General features: G+C 37.3%; 1 protein-coding gene across 1 annotated transcript; it reads right to left on the reverse strand.

Annotated features, from left to right (window-relative positions):
* Positions 1–13,083: 13,083 nt before the first annotated feature.
* kcne4 (potassium voltage-gated channel, Isk-related family, member 4) lies at positions 13,084–15,416 on the reverse strand. The gene is given in 3 exon segments (XM_032505167.1): positions 13,084–14,781; positions 15,302–15,383; positions 15,386–15,416. Coding segments are annotated over 3 exon segments (663 nt in total). The 3' UTR covers positions 13,084–14,231.
* Positions 15,417–16,474: the final 1,058 nt, after the last annotated feature.

Here is a 16,474-nt window from a genome sequence, read left to right on the forward strand (position 1 = left end):
ACGCACACACACACACGCACACACACATGCACAGGCCTAGATATCTTCACGGAGTTTGGTGTTTTTTGCCCCCATTATCTCCTTCCAGGGAGCACGGCAATGGTTATGGTTAGTGTTAGCTGCCTGGAAGGCGACGCTAGAGGAAAAAAACACCATCGAGCTCTATCTTCACACTCCTAAAAGGTGATCTGATCTGATCACTTTTAGCATTGCAGGTATGTAATATTTATTGCCAAGCCGTAGCTTTGACACTTGGCTTTATCAAAATAAGATTTTTTGTTGGAATCATCGAGAAAAATGTACAGTGCAGTAGTGATAAAAGATGTTTCATAAAAGGTTGTTGCTAATGTGGAGATCCATTATTGTTGAATGTGTGTCAAGTATAGAGGGAGTTAGTTTGTAGTATTGTTTTTGCAGTGAGTCAAACTATACTGTGATTGCGGAGGTGGAGGTTGGACAACCTTCTCTCACTAAGGGGGAAATCTGAATTCAGCAAGGGATACCGTTGGATGGTTAAAAGAAAACTTGTAGTAACTAAACTGTTCGGAAGTCAGATTGTTTTGAGAGTCAGAGAACCCATCTGGCTGGCAGAGGTCACTGTAGTCAGCAAACTCCTCAGGGGCACAGTGGTGGATGTGGGTTAGATTGGTCCTCAAATACTGGAAATTGTCAGGCCACGGCAATCAGCATGTCTGTTTGGTGTTTTGGGAATTTGGGGATTTCAGGGTTTTCTTTACATTGGAAAGGCGTATTGACTCTGTTCCCTTAAGTATTCTTGGAAGGTGCAACAGTTGTATGGAGTGTCGTCATTTCTGCAATCAATTCATTACCTGTACACTTGAAGTATTAAAGTGATTCTCCATCCAAAATATTTCCTTTGAGTACATTTCAAAGGTGACTTAAATGGATAATTTCGCTCATACCCCTGGTGATTTCAAACCATGCTGATAGTGCCTCTTCTAAAACTTCTTCCACCACTCCAATAAAATGGAGATGATTGGAATTTGAATTATGGTGCTCGGCATGGAAAATGAAATTCGAATAACTTAAAAGCAACACTTTTGAATAATATTCCTCCTCAGACCTCTGTGGAACATTTTCAATGGTACTATTTCTTTGTATTAAGAATACATTTATCGTAGTAATACACAGACCGGGGCTGTGGAAGAAAAAAGGATTTGCACTTTAGGCTGCACTAAGCAAATCTAAGGAGAAAATGTAAGCGTGCATCATACAAACAGTAGACAGTGGAGAAGTGCATCATGCTGCGGTCTTACCATTGAAATCCATTTTGATCACTTTAAATCCAAACTGACTGGAATCAGCAGTGGTGTAGATGGCTTGAATGATTGCCTTTATTGTCCCAGAGGGAAATTAGTTTGCAGGTTAGGCACAACATTAAACATACAGCACACAATAAATACACACAGTAAAGTCTTAAGTGGCTTGAGTAATGTGGGAGTAGTCCTAACTGTAGTTATGGAATTACGGTAGTAAAGAAATAACTATGCTACAGAGCAAATTTGGATACTTATCCTCTCCTGTGACCACAAGCTCTGAGGAGAGACAAAGGACAATGTCACAGATGAGTGGCCAAGAAGAGTTTCCTCAGAAGAATGAGTAGATTAAAGATACATCCACTTTTACTACAGTAACTACAGTAACAGGAACAGTTTTACTATAATGTTGTATTATATCCCTTATGCAGATCACACTGGTTTCTTTTAACAATATGTAAATGTGCTGTATTTATATAGCGCTTTTCCAGTCTTAACAACTGCTCAAAGCACTTTTACATCCACAGGAAACATTCACCATTCACACACATTCATACACTGTGGCCGGGGCTGCCGTACAAGGTGCCACCTGCTCATCAGATAAACAGTCACACACATTCACACTCCAATGCGCAGCACCAGGGGCAACTCGTGGTTCAGTGTCTTGCCCAAGGACACTTCGACAATGACTGCAGGGGCGGGGATCGAACCACCAACCTTCCGATTGGTAGACAACCACTCTACCACTGAGCCACAGCCACCCAATAGGGTTCCCCTAACCATAGCAGTACCACATCAGGATACGATCAAATATGCCATTTTGGAAGGTGATTACCTTTTGTTGTTGGATTTATTTCTCTCTTTTTTGACTTGCTTTTTATTCGTTTTCTTTTAGTTTAATAATTCCTCTTTACTCAGGCAGGAAGATATTGAACTGTTTCCGTGCAAGTTATGATTTTGTTGCATCGCCCTTGACTGTAGCTCTATTTTGTCCCTTTGTCTATAAATATAAAAAAACATAATACACAATTAGCCTCCTTGTACCATTTAAATATAAACAAGGTGGTATTTAGAAACTAAGCTGTTGCAGCATTGCAGAGGTATTGGAGGCATTTAATCCCTCTCCAGGGGAAACAGTTCCTATTTGTATCAGCTATCAGCACACAATGGTGCCAGTGTGCACCACAGTTAAGTACTCATAAATGGGACTCAGACTCTTGACTTAGAGACACACCACACGTATGTTACACAATATGTATACTAAAATAAGTATTAACTGATTTTCCTTTCTTGAATTGTGTTTTCTAGTGACAGTAACAAAGTGCAGCTTTCATGCAGATAGTGATGGAGACTCCTGCCTTGGCGTACAGTTGGGATTCATTCGACAGGTGTGTTTAGCTAGTAGAAAGCCACACCTTCTGCCATTTGCTGTGTTTGCCTTTAAAGAGAAGGATAGTAGTGTAGCAGCTTTGGTCCCCCAAAGAAAAAAAATGGAGTTTGCTTTTCTTCACATTGACAATGAGCTTTCACTGTGCTCATTAGTAGTGATCCAGGCAACTGGCATGAAGAAAACAACACCTCCCACTGACTTAACCCTCCTTATGTCATTGGGTCAAATTTGATCCCTTTAAAAAATGTCTGAAACATGGGTTTCTTTTTAACCAAATTACCACAAAAATGTGAATCCTCACAACGCTCTTTGCAAATACAATTGATCACTTTCATTCCTGACTAAACTCATCTGTACGTTCCTCTGATCTTAACTATAAGTCAAAATAATTCATAATTCAAATGTTAGGTAGAGTTCTATATAAATGAGGGTTAGTGACCATGAATTCCAAAAAGTAGTGTAAAACTAGTTGTAGTAAGGGGGTGTTAGTGAAAACAAAAAAAAGTATAAAAAAAGGGACAAAAATAACAACGTTTTGTCCGTTTTTGACCAGGGAGGACAACACAAGGGTTAATGAAACTTCACACTCAGCACTGACAAAGCCATGATTGAGTATTTTCAGACCAGGGCAACACTTGACACCCCAAGTGTTTCAAATTAGTCCAACTCTTTTAGAAAAGGGACAGCTCATGTAGTATTTCTTTGTACTTTTAAGGTGAGTGGAAAGTTGATGGAATATACTCCAGTAGTGGATTTTGTTACCTTTGGACAGACCAAAGCAAACAGTTTTCCCCGGTTTTCAGTCTTTATGCTAATTTTGCCTAAATGTCTGCTGTCTTATATTTATCAGAGAGATACAATGTATACCACATTATATCTTCTCATCTAACTCTTGACAAGAATAAGCATATTTTCCAAAACGTACTCCCCCCCCTTAGAACCCCCACACTATTGAAATGGCTGCTCCACCTCTGCTTATCAGAGCATTTTCACTGAAAACAGCTGCTGCTGCTGCTGCTGGGAATAAGATTAACAAGAGCAGTAAGACTGAATCAAAAAAGTTGTGGGCTGCAAAAACCAAACAATCATCACAAAAAGGCAAAAAGGTTAATTTTGTTTGTCACTTCAAGCAACACCAACCATTGATCAGTTGGTATATATAAAATGTAAACTTACATAAAAATGTTGATTAGGGCAGTTTCAGGAATCAAAGACAGCAGACACACTGTGTTTGTCTAATTCTAGTATGAGGCTGATTTCCCTTTGAACCACCTGCAGCTCAAAATACAATCAACATAAGAATGTGAATGTGCCATGTGTCACTCTATCAATTAATCCATATTATCTAGACAATTCATTGTCTTTCTCATTTATTCAGTATTTTCAAGGCTCACCTCCTTAGTGACTTGTAGGAATAATCTCTCTGGACCAGCAACTCATATGCAAATTAGCTTTTGGCTTGCGTTTCCACAGTAACTCTCAGGACATTTTATTGGTCGACAAGCAACCATTTGAGACCATTTGCTTTCTTTTTTGTTTTAATTGACCAGTGTGTGTGTATGTGTGTGTGTGTGTGTGAGTGTATTTTTGGATAAGGGACTATTTGACAAAAACAGACAGAAGGATGGTTTGTTCAAAGAGGAGGAGGTCAGTTACACTCATCTACAATAATAGTAACACAGGCTCTAGATGAACAGGTAAACACTTCCTGGTTTTAGCCAAAATCCCATTAATTCCGTCTAGATTTAGCGTCTCAAACACATTGACAGGTGCAGACGCATGTGATAATAATAATATATATATAATATAATGAAAATATTCATTATGATATGCTCAAGGGAATGGCATAAACACCATATAATGACAGTCTTTCTAAGATTAGACTCTAATAGTCTCTGAGATAAAGATGAAAAGTTCAGAGTCAAAATGAGATCTCCAGAGAAAGTTGTGATTCTCATAAGAAGCTCATCAGCGGTGCCTCGTGTCTCTGAGTACATGTACATCACTGCAGCCCATCTGCTTCTAAAGGATGTGTTTTTACTTTGCAAAGAAGCTGTGAACTACACAGTACAGTAAATGAGATTAGGCTGACATACTGTAATGTCCAACAGCAGGAGACTGATGGAGTTCAGATAAGAAGTGTCAGCTCATCTTCTCAAGACTCGCCATCCCATTCAGGTAAAAAAGGAACGTGAGTTGCTATAGATTTTTTCTCCCAAATAGCACACCAATAGAAGGAAAGTATTTAAAGATCCCATATTATGCTCATTTTCAAGTTAATACTTGTATGTTGGGTTTCCACTAGAACATGTTCACATGCATTAATGTAAAAAAACATATAATGTTTTCACCTTGCAAACGCTCTGTTTTAGTACCTGTCTCTTTAAGCCCTCCTCCCAAAAAGCCCAGTCTGCTGTGGTTGGTCAGCGTTTCTGGGTCTTCCGCATCTTCGCTCTCTGAGTCTCTGCACCCTCATTGCAGCCGGGAATGACTGTACTGGTACTGTAGCAGCACTTTACACCTATATACAGTAAGTATAGTATATATACTAAAAGTTGTGACATTGCAACTGTACTGAAGTCCTGAAGACTCCTTTAAAGGCACAGTTTCTGAATATGGGCTGTGTGCATTTCTGTGTGGTTTGATCATTTTGATACTTTCACAGTACAGCACCAAGACCTGCTTTGTAATGTGAGAAATGGAAATCTCGCTATTTACAATATGGGACCTAGAGGACTCTTAAATATGAATTTGAGGCACATTATCCTCACGTGACTTTACTCAAAAAGAATTGGTGCATCACCAAGATGAGTCTTTCATGCAGGCTGACTTTAGTTGGACCATTTGGAGTCAGTTCTTACATAGATTTCAGATTAGTAATTTTGTCGTCAGCCCAGTGATATCCAGCACAAACCTGCTGCATTGCTGTAGTTACTTTGAGGTCATATTATAATTTGCTCAATCTAGTGATTTATTACAGCCCATACAGACTCACATTTCAGATGAAAACCAATTTACTTTTATCGGGTGGACGGATTTAAAGCACCAGCTTCAAACCAGTGCTACATTTATGAGGTTTAGCTCAGGGTTGAGATTGATACCAATTGGTTTTAAACAGAAGCTAGAAATATTTTAAAACAACATTCCAACATTGCATGAAATAAGTCTGAAACACAAATTTTGCTTTAAGAAAAAGTTACACTAATGTTTCCCACAATGACATGATTAAGTTTCAAGAGACAAAAGCTTTAAAAGTAAACAGTCTTTAAACCTGTATGCATTGATTTTCTTTGCCACTAGGGGGCAGTGATGGAAGCTGTAAAACTATCAATCTTATTTTTTTTTTTTTTTTTTTTTTTTTTTTTTTTATTAAATCTTAAATTTTAAACATGTAAACATTCGATGAACATTTGGCATCAGTAAAAAATAAATAAAAAAACAGCATGTTAAAAAAGTAAATAAATAAAATAACCTTACTGTACAGTAGATATATAGAATCTTAAGAAGAAGAAGGAAAAAAAAAAAAAAAAAAAAAAAAGAAAAAAAAAAAGAAAAAAAGAAAAGTGGATTAAATATAAACATCAAGAACATAAATACAGTACAAAGACAAGATGAGATGGGCAAAGGCTATACAATCATAAATCCTTAAAATCTTGCAGTAGATCAGCTATATAGATAATTTTCTTACTATTAATGACTTGGATAGACTCACAAAAGATTCGAAATTCATTTCTGAAGCGTGTGAAAGCTGGTTGCGATTTATCAAATTTTGCTTTATGGATATGAAATTTCCCGTGTAGAATTAGTAAATTGACAATCTTGTGTAATTTTTTGTTCTTGTGATCATATTCAATAATAACATCTTTTGCTTCTAATTTAATTTGGAGATTCTTTTGAACATTTAAATAATTTTCCATTTTTTTCCAGAATTCCACAGAGAACCGACACTCCCAAAATAGATGTACAATAGTTTCTTCTTCAGATTTACAAAATTCACATTTATTATCCACAGACGCAAATATTGAGATAAATTTGTTAGTGGGATAAATATTATGCAGTATTTTGAAATGCAGTTCTTTACTTATTGGGGATAACAAACTTGTATGGTAGAAGCCATGTTGATTCCCAGTGAATGTTGAAGTACAAAGATTCCAAACAAATTTTCCCCGTGGAGTGATTTCCTTTTGCTGTAGAAGAAGTTCCTATATGTTTATTGGTACATTTATGACTTTTAATATTTACTCCATCAACAAAGAAGGTTGGATCCAATTCTTGACTCTCAAAGTGACATTTCAATAATTGAAGAATTCCACTAGGTATAGCATTTATTACCATTTGATATTCTTTATGGGTGACAGGAAAAACTTTAGACCTGAGAAATTCCTCATAATTAAGAAGTCGAGCTTCATCATTTTGTAAGTCTGCAAGAAAAATGATATTCCGGTCAACCCAATGTTGTAGATAAAGGGACTTATTCTTTCTGGTTATGAACTCATTGTTCCATATAATAGTTCTGTGAGGAGAGAAATTGTGTTTAAAACATAATTTGGCAGCGTTAAGTGCTTGCTGATGAAATTTAGATAATTTTTGCGGTAGCTTAATTTCATTGTAACTGCATTGTAATACAAATTGGAGGCCTCCCATTTTTCCAAAAATGGACTGTGGAATAAAGTACCAAAGGGAATCTGGAGCTTTTAAACATTCTTTTATCCATTTAATTCTAAAGGTGTTGTTCACATCCATAAAGTCCAATATTTCCAAGCCACCTGCATTTCTTGGGGCTGCTAAAATCTCCTTTTTTAATCGGTGGCATTTGTTTTTCCAGATAAAGTTAATTAAAACGTCATTTATTTCTTTACAGAGGGATTGATGGATATACAAAGATTGGGTAGGGTAAATAAATCTAGAGATACCGTCCGCTTTGCTCAAAAGAACTCTACCTATTATGGACAGATCTCTTTGAAGCCACATATTAAATATATTTTTAGTTTTTTGTATTTTGGGCTTAAAATTCTTTTCTTGTCGTTCCTTTAGATCTTTAGAGATATGAATTCCAAGGTATTTAATACTATTTTTCACAGGAATATCACACATAAGCTTTTCATCAGTGTTATATAGACATAGAATTTCACACTTCGAAACATTGAGTTTTAAACCTGATGCTAGCGAAAAGGATTGTATTTCTTTGATGGAGTTTCCAATTTGTTGTTTATTTTTTAAGAAAAGAACTGTGTCATCAGCTAGTTGAGAAATTTTAATTTCTCTTTCAAAAATCCTTAAACCCTGTAAATTGTCACAACGTAAAATATGTAAGGAGAGCATTTCAACAACAATGAGAAACAAGAATGGAGAACAAGGGCAGCCTTGGCGGACTGATCTATAAACTGAAAAACTTTGGGTGGTATTTGGATATAGCATGACACAGCTACTGATATTTTTATAAAGCATTTTAACCCCAGAGATAAATTTTTCACCAAAACCAAAAGATTTGAGTGACCTAAATAAGAATTGATGCTCTACTGTGTCAAATGCTTTATAAAAGTCCAGCGATAATATTACAGCGTCAGATTCCACATATTCAGAATAATCTATTAGATCAAGAATAAGCCTTATATTACAGCTTATATGCCGATTAGCCATAAAACCAGTTTGAGTTTCATTTATAATTTGGCCCAATCCTTTTTTTAAACGTCTGGCAAAAATTAATGACAGTATTTTATAATCTACATTTAGCAATGTTATAGGTCTCCAGTTTTCTAATAAAAGGTGATCTTTATCTGGTTTGGGAATTAAGGTTATTACACCCTGCTTCATAGTAGTAGTCATTTCCTCATTATCGATACAATCTCTTAGCATGTTAAAAAATGGAGTTTCAATTATGTTCCAAAAGCATCTATAAAACTCAACAGGAAGACCATCCATTCCGGGAGATTTCCCTTTTTTCATTTTATTTACAGCTTCAAGAATTTCAGATTTTAAGATAGGTTTATCACAGTCTGATTTAAATTCATTAGAAATTTGTGGGATAAATTTCCTAATTTTGCTGATAAAATTCTCATCTTCTGTTGAGTTATAATGAGAGCTATATAGATCAGAATAGAAACGGGAAGTATAGTTCGCTATATCAGATGGGTTGGAGATTATATAGTTATCTATTTTTAGAGAGGTAATATTATTTCTCTTATAGTTTCTTTTTTCCAGAGCAAAGAAATAACTTGTATTTCGCTCACCTTCCTCTAACCATTTTGCTCTAGAGCGTATGAAGGCTCCTTTGGTCATAGTAATATATAATCGGTCGATCTCTTCTTTCAGACTTGACAGCTTTAATTTTTCCTCTTCGGTAAGAGTATTTTTATTTATCAAAGAGTTCAGTTCCGCCATTGTTTCTATTTCTCTCAAAGTATTACGTTTTTTTATTTCCTTACTAAATTTAATAGCTAATTCTCTGATCTTAAATTTAAAGAATTCCCATTTTTGAATATTGCCAAGTTCATTACAATTGAAAATATCACCAGCAGTAACTTCAACTGATTTACAAAAGGCTTCCTCATTTAATAGGTTAAATTTCCAGAAACCACGAGATTTTCTGGTTTGCTCTTGTGGATTAGCAAAAGTGACCACTATCAGTTTGTGATCTGAAAAGGGGGCATAGCTATGTAATGTTTCAGAAACATATTGTAAAGTATAAGAGGAAATTAACCAAAGATCAATTCGAGATTGTAGAGAGCCACTAACATTACTCCATGTATATTCTTTTTGATAAGGATGTAAATACCGCCAGACATCAATTACACCAAGTTGTTCACACAAATGTGATATAGGTTTAAATTTTGAGTTATGGGAGATCTTTGCAGGTAATCTATCCATTTGATCATCTGCTGCATCATTTAGGTCACCACCTATAATTAAGTGAGCATCTTTGTATTTTTCCTTCATCTTTTTTAACTCTCCCGCTATTTGGGTATACATGTTTTTTGCTAGAACATTGTTATTATGTCCATATATATTGGTTAACATCAGAATTACATTATTCACTCTAAGAACCAGAGTAATCCATCTACCCTCTTTAGAAAGGTGAGATTCTACCACATCTCCTTTAAATTTATTAAACAAAATAGCTACACCTGCTGAGTGATTAGAAGCATGACTTAAGTAAATCTGGTCCCCCCATTGACTGCTCCAGAATTTCCTATCATCATCACATGAGTGAGTCTCTTGTAAAAGAATTAAATCTGCACTAGATCGTCTACAGAAAAGAAAAATAGCCTTTCTTTTAGAGATGTTTCGTAACCCTTTGACATTAAGAGAAATCACTTTAAGGTTAATGAAATTATTTGCCATACAAATAGTAAAAGATGTTTAAATAACTGAATAAATAAGGGAAAAAGTGAAAAGAAGAATTGATGCCTACAACTAAGAAATAGAAGATAAGAGCTAATAGGAACCCTTAACCTTTGGTAGTGATTAGAAATTCCCTGAACACTGGGAGTACCAATATGACGTTGAACTGTCTTAAGGCCTTATTTAACTTCAGGCTACATCATTGTCCACTTGTGAAACAATTACTTGCCTGGTTATTATATCTAGGAAATATACAAGACGAAGATTCATGCAACAAATTTCACTCCATCGATGAAGGCGACTGGACCTTGCCATCTGGTCTTCTTTCCGTCCTTACGAGCCTGCTCGACCAGGGGCCACAGTTTGTTTCTGCATTCTCTCTCGGAGCGTGTCAGGTCCTCGGCGATGCGGAGATTCAGCTTCTTCATAACTTCAGCATTGCGTGAGTCCTTCCAAATCTTGTACCTGAAGGTACGCATGTTAAATTGTACAACAATCGGACGCGGTGTCTTATCCTCTCTGGGGCGCCCAACTCTATGTACTGCATCGACCAAGAAACCGAGCTTGCTTTTATCATCAGGAGCAATCTGACTCAATATCTTCATGACTTCCTCTCTTACATCTTCACTCACTTTTTCAGGAAGGTTGTTGAGACGCAAATTCCATCTTCTGCTGTAGCGCTCGGCTTCCTCAGTTTTCTCTTTTATTTCTTCAATGCTTTTATCAAGCCTTTTAACCTTATCTTCCGTCTCCTTTGCTTGAAATCCAAGGCTTTTCACCTCTTCTTTCACCACAGTGATGTCTGCCGTGTTTTTATTTATCCGTTGTTCAAAAACGGAGAATTGCTCCTTCAACTCAAAGATTGCTTTGAGAATGTCGGCGTTTGAGACCTCGTTTTTATCTTTGTTGGCACACACTTTCTTTGGATTTGGACTATTAATTGGAGAGTCTGGAAGTGGTGAGCACAAACCCAAAAAGGTGCCATCCGGGTCTACATCCATTATCAGCCCCCCTTTTAGGCCCTTTTTAGCGTCTCTCTTTGCCATTGTGGTCCACTAGCTCCGTGCTATTAGCTTGGTATGCTAGGTACCTGAACAGTTTGCACGTGCTATCTACAAAGGGTTGTTTCTAGCCTTTAAAGTTCCTAAAATGATAGTTAACCCTTACTCGTCGGCGTGGCTCTTGAAGACTGACAGTTCAACAAGTTGCGTAGTCATTGGCCTTGTTATAGAACATAAGTACTCCGTTAAGTGTTGCAGAGCTTAGCAAACGTCAACCACCACGGTCGCCATCTTGCGCCGACCCCACCATATCAACTTATAAAGATGTTATGATGACTGTGTTAGCAAACAGATGCCTATGTAGCAGACACTGAGCAATACTAGCATTTGGAATTGTGTTTCTGGTGAAGTGAATAATGAAAGTCCAATATTCTTTTATCTCTATTTTGGTCTCGACCATCTTCTGAGGAAAGCATTGCTTCTTGAATTCTAAATGTTCCGTTACTTTACCTACCAGTTGTTTACTTTGTCCGCCTGCAGCGATTCTCTGTGGGTTCATTGTGATTGGACACATTTTATATATTTGATCAATTAATATAAAAATATTAGAATATGCAGCTTTGCTGCTGGAAACAATGTTGATGAGAGAGATGAGAGTGAACAAAACTGCTAATTTGCATACTAAATATGCCAACAAATGAAATGATGGGCATTTAGTGTCACTTCCAAACGTTTAGTAATGGCAATGTAAATGTAAATGTGTAGATCAGTTATACATTACATCACACACATTACAAACCCCCCTTTCTGCTGAAATATCAACTTAATGAAAAAGAAGTTTAACAAGGAGACAGAAGGGAGGGAGGGAGGAAGGAGAAGGTTAGAATGGAAACAGGGAGAGAGCTAGTGGGTTCAAAGTGACTCGTTTCCGTCATTAATGGCGTGTATGTGTGAGGCCTGAGGCACGACACAGCCCAACCACCGCCTCCCACAGGGGGACACTAATGACAAACATCCTGCTTCACGATGCAGGAGACACTCTCATCTGCTTCTGATTCTCACCCTTACTCGTTCTTACTCGTTCTTTCTCCTGAGAAAAATCCCTTGCTTTCTATCTTCCTATCGCCCTCTCTCTCACAAACATGCATGCACACACACGCACGCGCGCACGTACAAACAGAAGAGAAACAGCAGTGCATTCCCTCTCAACCTCCTTGTTGATAATAAATGAATGGTTCACTGTGTGGTTGTGTGTGTTTTTTGTACATGAATTATACAGGGTGTTTATGTTGCACAGGAAACAAGATTTCAAACGCTTCAACAAGTCTATTATCTGTGTCAAGCTGCCCGGATGGTAAGAAGACGGAGAGGAAGAGATTAAAAAAATACTTCTGTCTCCCTCTTTAGCTCGTCTTTTCACAGCAGTTCACACTTTCACATTTGTATAAATCAAAGTAGGTTTAAGTGGAGGTTTTTACACAAAAATATCGGTTAAGGTCAAAGTAAAACAGCAATAACAAATATATAACATCGGCCGAGCATCTTTCCTCTGGTTTTTATTGTCAGATAGGGGAACTGTTTATGGTTTGAGGGATAAAGGCTCAGTCTTCTATGTCATTTAACATGTGATAATACAATGTGATGGGTCTTTAAATGGAGTCCATAATCCTTTAAGGGGCCTTTTACATGACCAAAAACCTCCATACCTACTCTACAAATTATGAATAAATGCTAAAACAAATCTGGAATAATTAGGATCATATGCTGTCTCTGTAAGAAAAAAAAGGGTTAAAGACATGTTTGCCTGAAGATATGAGCCAAAAACAGATGCATTATGCTGCTTTGGTGGTACTGATTCAGTTATTATCTGCCTTGTTCTGGATTATTCCAATGATTTGATGGAGGCTGGCTATCTCTAAAAATATCATGATAATAATAGTCACTCTTTCCATGCCTTCAATTCCCTTTTATCTTCCTTATTCGTTAAAAGTAACCACAATCAGAAAGCACTACCAGAGTGCCCTCCACTGGTGAAACATCAAAGTAAAAAAATAAAATAAATAACACACTTGTATCAATTCAGAAGAATTTATTGGTTTCTGAAAGACTACAAAGACTCCATCAGAAATTAAGCCTCATGAAGTGAAAAATACCAACAATATGTAGAGTGCATTGCTTTCATCAAGTAAACCTACATTATTGACTGTGTATGAACAGTGCTGATCATGAAGCTACAACAAAGACCTTTTAGTTTAGAGAATCTTTCAAGTGGGTTCCAGGTACATTTCAACACTCAAAACCATGTTGGCAAGAGCAAGTCAAGTTCAGTCCAAAGAGCCAGAGAGGCGGTCTCTCACTCAGTCCCCTGCAGGGTGAGTCATCAGTCCAAACCTGTGAGTTGGTTCTCAGTGTGGCGTCAGGAGTGGGCTCCAGCAGGGTGGGGTCACCATCAAATCAGGCAAGTCATAGTTGTACAATGAAATAATATAGTAGTGTATTGTATAATCAATAGTAAAAATTGTAAATCATATTTTTATTCTTTTGTTCAGTGCAATTTTATTAAATTTTAGATATTTATATTTATCTGTTAATCTATTCATTCATTATTACAGCATAGCTATTGATGTGTGTGTTGACCTGGGTGGTGAGCTGCTGCTGCATACAACTTATTTATCCCCTTGCAGGGATAAATAAAGTTGAAGGATTGAATTGAATAATTGCATTACTATCTATAGGTTATGCCACCATATAACAAAAAGAATAATAAAAGTGACCATTGTAATTATCTTTCACTCTCACCACGATCACTTGTCATAAAGAAAAAAAAACATGGCCAAATGTGTGTATGTGGTTTCATGTTGCTACTGAGAATGTAGTATGTAGGTGGGGCACTGAATCCAAACTTGTTCTTACTCTCCTAAATATAGAGAGCAGAGATCATAGAAAAAAGAAAAAAAAATCAAACGAAAAATATTCTGGACCAATGCCCCCTCTCTAAACTGACCGTCTAATGGCCTACTTAATCACATTGACCACATCTTGTTTGACTTGTTCCAGCCCTTTTGAGGATATCACATCATGGGTGATGCTGACTGTTTGGGCCTCTGTGACATGAAGAAACCTGAGAACATCCCGTGCTTCTCTCCAGGTGGTGTTTCTTCTCTTTTTGGCCATGAACGGTAACACACAGAGTTTTTTTTTCTGGGTGAAGTTTAGCCTGAATCATCTGCAATTCACGTTCCCCTCCAACCCATCGGCCGCGTCGTTGTCCGACTCCTCCTCTATGGCGAAGCGCGTGTCCGTGGAGCACAGGGAGCTGATGCTGCTCTGTTCCGTGCACTGTGCGCACGCCAGCGGTGATGGCAGCGCGCCCTCGTAGTGGAGATGCCCGAAGTTGTTGCCGTGGTTACCGCAGAAAGGCAGGGACACCTGCACCGAGCGCAGCTCTGAGACAGCGGCGGGAAAGGTAAGGCTGTGTTTCTTGGGCAGCGCGCCCCACTCCCGCTGCTCCTCCTCGTGCACAAGGCGCGTGAAGATGTTGATTCTCCTTTTCTCTCTCCTTTTGGAGCGGAAGTAGCCCGTCATTATGCCACAGAGGAAGATTCCGTAGAAAGACATGACTATTAATATGTACAGGTACGCGTCGCTTTTGTCCGCCTGGGAGTGCGCGGTGCTCTGTGTGTGCAGGAAGAGGCGTTTGGGTGATGCTGTGGAGTTTTCCAACTGTTCCATTTTTTTCAGTGCAGCTTTTGTGGAAGACCTAGAAAGTGCGCTGCAAAAGATACAGAAGTGCATCCATAAATATGAGGATTTCTTTTAACCAAATTGCAAGATTTACGCAGAAGGATATCCTTCTGCGTAAAGGGTTAGGGTTAGGGTCCCAAAAGGGATTGCAAAGTGATAAAAAACTATGAATACATTTGTAGAGTCATGGTCACTGCAATGAAAAGCAAATATAACGCAAAAGATTAATAATCATCAATGCTCCACCTTTGCCATGGGATTTTTTTCGCAAATAGAATTCAGAACAGTTTACGGTTTATTGCATTTTTTTTTTAATGCAACTTTAAAGTCTTAAGTTTCCGTCAGGATAGGTTACTTTAATAAACAACCTCTCGTTCTTGTTTTGTTAATATTATTTTTTTTAGTTTTCTATTTCTGTTAATTTTTTTATGAGGAAAACACTTTCCAGTGGTTTAGAAAAAGTTAACACAAAATGATTAAGTATATATACAACTAAACTAACAATAGGCTTATGTAAATAGTAACAAATTCATAAACTGTCTACTCACCAAACTGAAGAGCTATGTCTCATGTGAATCTCTTGGGTCTCCTTGCAGCTCTTCTGGAGTTTGGCAGTGCTACTAAATGGAAGAAGTTATTTATATAGAGACCCTGTAGTGCCATAAGTCACGTGATTGTAAGATGAGTTCTGGGTGTATGGAAGGCCTGAAGGGATGGCGTGTTAAAAATGAGGAAGTAACAACATGTAGGCCTACCTTTTAACATTGTTCACGCCTCTAGGGGGGTTCTAATGAAATCATGAAATGGCCAAGACTGTATTAGACTTACTAAGTTACTAATAGGCCAACAGAAAGAGACCGATTGGAATGGAAAGGAAAAATACATTTAAGAAAAACGGTTTAGTGTTAAGTACGGTGCAGGGAATTGTGGACACAAATGCAGAGACAGAAGAGAATGTGAAGTTTGAGGAGTTAATTAAATAATAAAAATCTATACAACTAAATATGTCCTGTATGTCCTATAAAACTGTAGACAAAACTTACCTCCAAGGACGAGAAGGAAGCATAGAACACGAATGAGACTTGGGGCCTGTTGCACGAAAGTAGAATAAAGATATCCAGGATAAGTGAAATATGGCTCTTATCAAATGGAGAGAAAAAGCCCAACAGACTATAGCGGACCGACTGAATGTGTAAGGATGTAAAAATATCTACTTAGCCTACTAGTCACTTCACATTTTTACAAAGTTGTAGGCTACACTGTGTTTTAATTGCTTTAAATATGCTAGTTTCATGTGTTGGTTTTATTGCAATAAATACATTTTTATGTGACAAATGTGCTGGTTTTACCGTAAAGTGTCTTTTAAGTGGCCTACCATGTAAAGCACAATATGAATAAAATGTATTATGATTTAGCCTACTTTGCCTTAAAAGTGAGAAGGGGGGAATTAATGTTCCTCGGGAAATGTACCCTAAGGACTCTAGGCTTGATTTCAAACCCTTATTTGCGACGCAAGAACATGTTTTACAACCCTATGCACAAATCTCTATAGGATGTCTAATTCTTTGTACAATTAATGTTCATACAGAACAATCAGGAAAGGAAAAAAACTAGAAAAAGAAGTAAGTGACTTCAATGTGAGCATATATGTAAAACAGTATTCACGTTTTTTTTTTTAATTTTTCTGACAAGTGACGGCACCAAAATAAAAAGATTAAGAA

This window comes from Etheostoma spectabile, chromosome 3 (assembly GCF_008692095.1).
Source record: "Etheostoma spectabile isolate EspeVRDwgs_2016 chromosome 3, UIUC_Espe_1.0, whole genome shotgun sequence".
NCBI classification, from domain to species: domain Eukaryota; kingdom Metazoa; phylum Chordata; class Actinopteri; order Perciformes; family Percidae; genus Etheostoma; species Etheostoma spectabile.